Raw genomic sequence first — 8,843 nt, 5'->3', positions numbered from 1 at the left:
TATATATATATATATATATATATATATATATATATATATATATATACATAAATGACAGTTATGTAACTTGCATTATTAAAAACAGACTGTATAAAACTCTTTTTGAAAGCTAAGAATGAAATCTCTCCACCTAATGTAGATTTAGTTTTGCCCCTATATTGAAAGTTATAGCCTGAGGAGATAAGTCTAAGACACAGAATTTCTTCTGAAACTAAGTTGTGTAGGCACTGATTGCAGCAGAGGAAGCTGTAGAGCGTCTTTCTCCTGCACGTCTTTGAGCGTTCAGAGGAGCTACACCTCCTCTCAGTCCTCTATTGTTCCTGTAAGATAAATTGAAGCTATTGTCATAGACAGAGAAAAGGCTTTAATTGAAGGTTTTCCTGTAGAACTTGGTGTAACACAAACTTGCACACTCTCACGCACATACGCATATAGGCAGAAAACCCAGCTTTAAAGTAATTAAACACATTAACACTTCAAGCAGAAGCGGAGAAAAAAAAGAGCCTCTCTTTTGTGTACACTCACTTCCATTTATCACCATGGATTGAGCGGCGAAAAGGGAAGCTTGAGGATTTAGCATATCTCTGTGAATAAAGTGATGGAGCGGAAAAGAGGAGGAAAAAGAGTAGAAGGAGGAGGGGAAGAGAGCCAATCCGCCTTGGCTCTTTACTCTAGTCGACAGCGTAAAATGTCAGATACTCATCTGGAAATTATTTCCATTTCATACCACTGACATCTTCCCAAGCGGGGACTCTGAAATCTAATTAGTTTGACCGTAAAATGGTGACCAAGGTAGTGGAGTGTATTATGCATAGAGAGAGAGAGAGGCCAGTGGGGTGAGTGAGGGTCCTCGGGGTTAACTGTAGCTCAGCAGTACAGATAAGGTGGGTAAAAAAAAAAAAAAAAAAAAAATCGAGAAGGGTACTTCGTTTTGAAAAGGCCTTAGTAATAGTGGCAAAGCTGAATTTAGCTTTCTGCTCCTTTGAAAGGATCACTGGTGAGTTTTACTGTGGATGCTGCAGAGAGTAGGACAGATAGCATGTCTTCTCCTGCAGGGATAACCCCAGAACTTTTTAAAAATCGCAGCATGTAAAGAAGAAAGCTGCCGGTCCTGGTATGGCTGGATCGGTATAGCTGCCTTTAGAGGAGGCGTTTGAGCTGATAAGTGTTTTGTGATGTTTGTCGCCCCTGGGATCTTGGATTGTTAATCACGGTTGTCATCATCACGCCTACAGACCCAAATGAGTACAGTGTAGAGCGAAACCATTCTGACCTCTAATCTGTTGTGGGAGAAAGCTTTTGGAGGTTTATAAACTGTGTCAGTAACAACTTCAGTTCTCGTTATTGGATTTTCTTAAACTCTATAAAGAACATTTTGTCGCCACAACACAGTGGGATATGGAAAATACACAAGAGATCTATTGGTTAACCTCACAGCTGTGCAGTAAGTCCTGATTCATTAAATCATCGTTAATGCAAAGCTTGTTGAAGATCAGGGCTGAAGCTATTCATTGGATTAATCGTTATCTATTATTGAAATAATCATCAACTAATTTAATATTTGATTCATCTTTAACTGGAGAATAAGGGATTTAAAATTTTACTTCAGTTGACAGAGCAACCCAACTAGAGCAGCAATTATATCAAACTTGTTAAAAATATAAATATTTTTTGCTTTTAAGATAAAGTTTTCATCTGTCAGTATTTTCTATCCAGAACTCCTCAATGGGAATGTTTTAGTTTCACCTTGTTTGATTTTGTATAAAAAATATATTTTTTAAGGATCCTTTTGTTCTCTGATTATTAATCAGTTAATCAAAAGAGTAATAAGAGTAATCTCAATTTGACGTAAAGGGATTTCATTTTGCTATACAATCTTGTACCTGATTAATCTTTGCAAAGCTCTGGGTGGATTCTTTTATGTTGCAATACTTTTACAGTTGGCTTTCAGTTATTAGCGATTGAGCATTTTACTTATTAAGGACATTTTAACATGTCCATCTCAGGATGGAAGTAATAGCAAAATAATAAAAAAAAAATCTTTGAGGTAAAGAGGTAATTCCAGGGATTATTTTTGACCGTTTTCGCCTTCATGACCCAATCTTAGTTAAACAGAAGACAATCACAATAGAGAAAAAATTACACAAAAATAAAGGTGTAGTTCAATAGCACTCTTTGTCATATTATGAGTGAAGTTTGTTGGAATCAACAAAAAGTCAATAGCGACGATTTAGTAAACGGTATGCTATAAGAATATGCTCTCTCTAAACGTTTGGATATCTGGACCTGCTGTGTTAGATCAGTTGGACCATGTTGAAAATGTTGTGCCCGGTTGTTAATGACTGTTGATTTGTCTTTTCTGGCAACATTTAGAGCAGAAATAAATGTAACTGAGACCTAAATTTTGTTCCTGATGTCCCATAATCTCACACCAATCTGTGAGGTCCCAATATTCTATATTTATTTTATGCTGAATAGAGACCAAAATATTTGCCAGGCATGGATTTGGAACGTTCACCACTAGTTTGTTGGCAGGAACAACCCTGAGATAATTTGACTACTTTCAGAGCTCCAGGGGTTGCAGAGCCAAAAAATATTTGAAGTGTTCCTAGGGGGATGAGACTATGAATATAAAAGGCGTCACGTCCTCAGAGGAACACTGTCATATTCTGAACATTTAGCTTTGGTGAGGGTCAAAGATAATCTCCACACTCCCAAGTGACCTCTACCATATAAAATAGGGCCAGCTTTGATTTTTGTGCCGTGTTGAAATTCCTTTTTGGCCGTTTCAGTGAAGGCTTGTCCCACTGTGGCATACTTCCATAATTATCATGCAGATGATGGGGATTTCTCAGTGTCTCTTAGTGTAAAAAAAAATTTATAGCTGCTTATCCACAAAGGCAGAATAACAGACATTAAGGTAGCTCAAGCTTATTTAGGGAAGTTCTACATTTAATTCCGATGTGATAAAGGTGTAATAGTAAGCTGATAACAGTTGAATTAGGGGAATTTAATCAGTATCCAAAATCTACTGCAGCTGATGCAGAAATGTCCTCTAAATGTGCTATAGTACATAAGGACCAGTAATGATCTCTCATAGTGACTCCACCCCACGCTTAAAATAAAACCTTTCCCACCATCAGGCTTTGCAATCAGCATTATCTGAGGCTGTGATCGTTTAGCTCTTGTGTTTAATTAAGAAAAACATGACCACTACTGGACCAGTCTTAGATTGAATCAGTATACTCCTGTGCTGAAGGATCAATGCTATGATAATGTCACATTTTGAACCAGTGAATTTCGAGCTAAGTTGCACTTCCTCTATTTGCATCTTTTGCTTAATCTTCTTATTCTATCTTTTTACAATTCTCTTAAAAACTGCATTGTTTAGTGTATATTTTTGCTTCATTACTCTCTAAAAAGTTAAGATCTAGTATTTGCTCTATGAGGGAAACCAAGAGATTCAAGCTCTGCTTTCCTACCCATGTTAGTTTTCCTCAATCTATTTATGCAGTAGGAAAATATAGCAAGGCAGGCTTGCACTGCCTAGAAAAGACAAATAACAAGTATAATTGGGTATCAGAAATTAAAAGCAAATTAGGTGAACTCATTTCTTTTTTTAAGTTTTATTTTTTGACTAATTTGTTCTTAATTTATATTCTTTTTCTATCTTTATAGTACATACATCTGTTGTATGACTGTTAAAGAACCATCACCTTTGGTGTTAATCATGTAGAATGTTTAGATAAGCAATAAAAAGTTTTAAATGTGAATCTAAACATGAACAGGAAGTCAATGAAGGGATGATCAGACCAGTGCAAGTGTTCAAGCTCTATTATATCAATACCTGCACAGTTTTGTTCACACAAAGCAGAGGAGCTGAGGAAGACGATCGATATATGTTTGATTTTAAGTTGGAAACATGTGTAGAAGGGATTCTCAAACTGTGTGTAACAAAGTAAAATATGTGTCAAATAAGCATAAGATAACCAATAAAAGATAATTAAAAGTTATAGAACAAGAGTTTTCCTGCAGGATGTGGCTTCCCACCTGTTGCTGGGTCTCATTTAGATCTTGTTCCGATTTCATGGAAGCACGTGTTCCATGTGGCCTATGCTGACGCGACATTCAGAGTCTGAGCACTTAATAATCAAGCGCTCTAAACTCTGCAGCTGCTTGCACATGACATAACAGTTTTTGCAAGCGTCTGGCTTTTGCATGGGAAGTGCTTAAAAGCCCAAATCCGAGCCAGCGGCAGGCAAGAAAACGTATGGAGGGAGACCTTGGCCACTCAGCACTACCCTGTATAAGAACAGATGCATCAACCGGGAAACAGACAGAAAAGCCGACTGTAGCTGCTTTTGCCAAATACAGGCAATGAATGTCAATTATGCATGAAGCGGAGGGCATTTTGAGAAATCAGCACCATTCCCCGAGCGGACCAGCTCCTGCCTCTTCTCTGCCTCTCCCCACAGCATGCAAGACTGTAGCCCGCAGTATCAAAGAATGATCTAATGTCACGCACAGAAGAAAGGTTACTCTCTGCATAAGCATTGATATTTCTGCTTCCATCTCTGACCTTTTTCTCTTCTGAGCTGTGATATTTTTTTTTTATGCAAACTTACCCCTGCTGTCTGTCACTCTTTGTCTGCCTTAGGGACTACTAAACGAGGACAAAAGCTCTGAAACCGAATGGAAAATTCAGACTATAAACCCACAATACCCTATAAACAGATCAAATCATAATCTGTGTTTGCACTGTTATTTTTGGTTTAATTAATTTCCTGAGGAACATTATTTACATCTTAATGAACCTGAGGTTGTTTGCCTTCTTTAAGGCAGCTGATCCTGTTTCACGCTCTGCACTCAGTTTCATGAGGTCTCTGACTTCCAGCAGCAAATTAGAAGACAAATCCTGTCATTTTGTGAGCTATTAATGACTTGAAAAATAACACTGATCTAATTGATTTCCTTGAAATGGTTGCTCAGTGTGGATAAAAGGATAAGGTTTCCATTAGCAGTCTCATCCTTATTGAAGTTTTACGTGTCCCTATAATTCTATAATGAATTGGGCGACCTTTATTGGGTATTTCTATATGCAAAACAAGAAAGGCCAAAATTCACATACAGCTGAAATTTCACAAAATCACTCAAAATCATTGCACAAAATAACAAGAGTAATAAAAAAATTAATAAAACAAATCCAGACAATACTATTAAACACATGATTTTGTGAGTTCTTTAAAAACAAAACATCTGTTTAACCAAATTACCAGTATTTTGGGTTTTCTATCCTTCTATCCAGGAGGTTTTTTTCTATTTGTTTAAACTATGTGCTCTCTAATTGCCAAACATAATGTTTCATTGCAAAGCAGCATTATTTTTATCCTAATCAATGCAAGCAGATTTGAAAACGTATAATAATCAAAGCCTCAGATCTCCACTTTCCAATAGATATAATAAGCAGCGTGAGAAAGCTTTTTGAAATTAGATTTTCCTCATTCCTTTAGCCCGTACTTTAGAAGGAATAATGGATTAAATTATGAAGTTTTTCCCATTTCATCCCTTTTTGATGACAACTTCAAAATATTGTTAGTAAATATAATAAGTTGTATTTAGTAATAAACCAACACAAAGTAGTGCTCAGTTGTAAAGTAGAAGTAATTGTTTCTTTGACTTTGGCATTTTTTCTTTTTATTTACAACTGGTAGATGTATTCAGTTCTCCATCGTCCATTGTTTTGCCTTTTTATTTAGGTGATAATCCATGTCTCCTTATGTTTTCAGTTTTACTTATTCTGTCAATGTTGATGCATTGATGTGTAATATATATCGTTCTATAACATACCCCTCTGTTGGACTTCTTCACAATTTTTTTTTCTGGCTATTCTGTTCCATGCCTTGTTCTTTCACAGATTTTTTAAACAAACTCAGAAGCATTCCTATAAACAGCTGGATTTACACTGATAATATGTTACTTAAATGTGGACTAGGTAGATTAGATGTTGGCCGTGGGCTTTTTCAAATAAATGCAAACCAGAATCTATACGACAGTTTTTTTGAGAAAAGATTTAAAAATGTTTACATTAATATTTCTGGAAGCAATTTATTTTTGTCTGTTATATGAAAATCAGCCATCTTATTCAACCACTGTAATTTTGTAGGCATTTTCATGGTAGCTTATCCTACTCTTCTTTTGTGTCTTTCTGCAGATCTCAGGCCCCTCCCGGACGTAGCAATGACCGGTAACTGCACGCGTGAGTGCACAGAGTTTGGCCACTCTGATTCCTGCTGGATGCCTGGTCAGCCTTCCCCTAACCGCAAGGTTTCCAAGAGTGCACCCAAGCTCTCCACCTTTGTGCCTTACCAGGAAATGGACAGACAGGAGCACCCCATGGCCAATGGCAGCCCGAAGCCAATGGTGACCGAGGAACGCGGGACGGGTGGCAGCGCCGGCAGCAGCTCCAAGGTGGCTAGCATGAGGTTTATGACCCCTTACAGCAGTGCCTATCCTGGGACTGGAGACTCGTCTGGTAAAGACTATGGCCTGGAGGAGATACCACTGAGCCAGGCAGCGGAGTACAACTCCACAACCACCCCAACTGGCCAGACCTCCAAGAGGGAGATCTACCTGTGAGGGCCAAGCTCTCTCAACTTTAAAGCCCCAATGATCCACAATGCCGCTCACCTCTTCGCCTCCCACCTCCACACAGCCACCCCCTGTGCCTACAACTCGCTGTGCTGCAGTACGACTCACCCTTTTTTCCTTTTGTCAACTGCATCACCGAACAAGGCTTTAGACCCCCACCTCTCCTGCTGCCGCCGTCGCCGCTGTTACCCTCCTCTAAAAACCAATCAAGTGTAAAAATAGAAACAAGAACAGAAGGAAACTCAGTTATAGCAGCTGTGGAAGGAATGTAAACTACGTTGTGATAATTTCATGGGAAACTATTTAGCTGAGTTGAATTATTGTGCGTGGCATTAAGCTTATTTGCTGTGTTGGAACAGAAAAAGAACAAAAACATCATGGGGGGGGGATTGGGAAGACCTTCTTGTAAATTTTACTTAAGTATACTGTGTAATCTTATCTATCCTCAACTTTTTTTTTTTTGCTTTACTTTATCTTTGTCTATTCTGCAGGCCGTACGTATCAGATTTTTTTTTAGTCAAGTTGATTCAATCAACAGAAACAGCTAAAGGAAAAGACATTTTTTCAGTCACTGGAGTTGTATCTTAGTTTTTTGGCTGTGAACAAATCCTTTTTTTTAGTGTACAGAGCTGTAAATATTACAAACAGGGACAGATGAAACTGCTGTGTCTCTCAGTGTGGATCTGTGGCTGTTGTGCTGTCTGCAGATCTTCACACAATGTCCCTTTGATGGACTAAAAGTCTCTACACGCATGGGGGAATGACATCACAGCGTTTAGCGTCACGCTGCTGGAATCTGGACTCTTGAGCATCACCGACGGTGCCGAGTTACTACCACAAGACTTTTTTGTTTGTGTGTTTCTTCTTCTTTTTTATCCCTGCAGTGTGGCAACATGCTGGGTCTGCGTTTATGTGGCGAAGTACATCTATTTTTGTTCAGGTTTTTTTCAATCAGAAGAAATCGAATTTCAAGGATTATAACTTCATTTTTATCTTAGTAGCTGACCATGATATGATATTTGTAAAGATGAACATGGTTGACAGTTCATTATAAACACAAACACATAAACTACCTTCCCATTTCATTTTAAGATGTGACAATAAAAGGGTTTGTAAATTTTAAGTTATGTTGGAATCATGAAACACTGTTCATGTTAAGGAAGAACAGGCAGAAATAAAGAACAGAAAAAAAAATAATTATACCTTTATTAAATTCTAGGGTTTTAGGTTCACAAAACAGATTCTACATAGATTTTATTGTGGTAAAAAAAATAAAATTAAGTCAAATTTAGGATCAATACAGCTATACATGTTGTATTACATCAGGAAAGTAGCAGCCGGCTGCTGCTATTGAGATACTTTTGGGGGAGAAAAAAAAAAAAAAACATATCTTGTAACAAAGATGGCTTCCTTCACTCCTATTTCAAACCATCTGTCTTCTTTGTCCAATTTGTGAACTTAATGGTCATCAATCGTATGTCCTCTTGTTGGTTAAAATCTGGTTGTTTCTGATTAAAGACTGTTTTCTGGTTGCCATGACCACAATGACAGAATTTACACGGGCAAAGTTTAGATAAATACATTCTTAGTTTGGACATTTTACTGCAGTGAAATGTTCATGTGTGTTGACATCATGCTAATTCAGAAAGACAACATCAGTGGTCCCTGGGAAAATAGCTGAAGGGTGATAAGATGATTTCATAAAAATCTGAAATGTATCCCACTACAAAGACAGTGAGAAATATTGGTCTTTGGTCATTAAAAGCAATTAAGATATTTGGATTAGTTTTTTTAACAATTGATAAATTCATATCAGTCTTCAAAGTACTACAGTAATAGATACAATATTAAGCATACAAAACTTGACTGAAAATATTCCAGTTTTTCAAAAGGATTGAAGCTCAAGCCTATTAGTTCTGAATTAAAAATTAGAATATAGATATATCAAGCCACTCTCCATACAAAAAAAAGTATTCCAAAGTCCAATATGATGCCATCTGTCTGACAACTAAAAAAAGTATCTGAAGATTGAACATGCCAGCAATGAAGCAATATGGTAGAATATTCTGCAGAATTACTTAAAAAGATTTGAGAAACGGCTAAAAGTTGGACAGAAAAATGATTAATATGAGTTGGTGGTTTTTCAAACACTTTTTATGGAGAGTTTTTTTCTTTCCCATTTTGGCTTCATTTTT

At 37.2% G+C, this 8,843-nt stretch overlaps 1 protein-coding gene across 2 annotated transcripts in view; it reads left to right on the top strand.

The window, feature by feature from the left end:
- LOC107087816 (protocadherin-1-like) overlaps window positions 1–8,116 on the top strand; it is a 207,966-nt gene extending 199,850 nt beyond the window's left edge. For both annotated transcript variants that reach the window (XM_015379595.1, XM_015379603.1), the window contains exon 5: window positions 6,212–8,116. In XM_015379595.1, coding sequence (XP_015235081.1) covers window positions 6,212–6,636 — 425 coding nt within the window. In that variant the 3' untranslated portion in view covers window positions 6,637–8,116. The remainder of the gene's footprint in view (window positions 1–6,211) is intronic.
- Window positions 8,117–8,843: the final 727 nt, after the last annotated feature.

The sequence above is a fragment of the Cyprinodon variegatus genome, unplaced genomic scaffold, assembly GCF_000732505.1.
Source record: "Cyprinodon variegatus isolate N-32 unplaced genomic scaffold, C_variegatus-1.0 Scaffold10, whole genome shotgun sequence".
Taxonomy (NCBI): Eukaryota; Metazoa; Chordata; class Actinopteri; order Cyprinodontiformes; family Cyprinodontidae; genus Cyprinodon; species Cyprinodon variegatus.
Note: the sequence above shows the minus strand (reverse complement) of the source record. Positions and strands in the feature narration are given on the sequence as shown.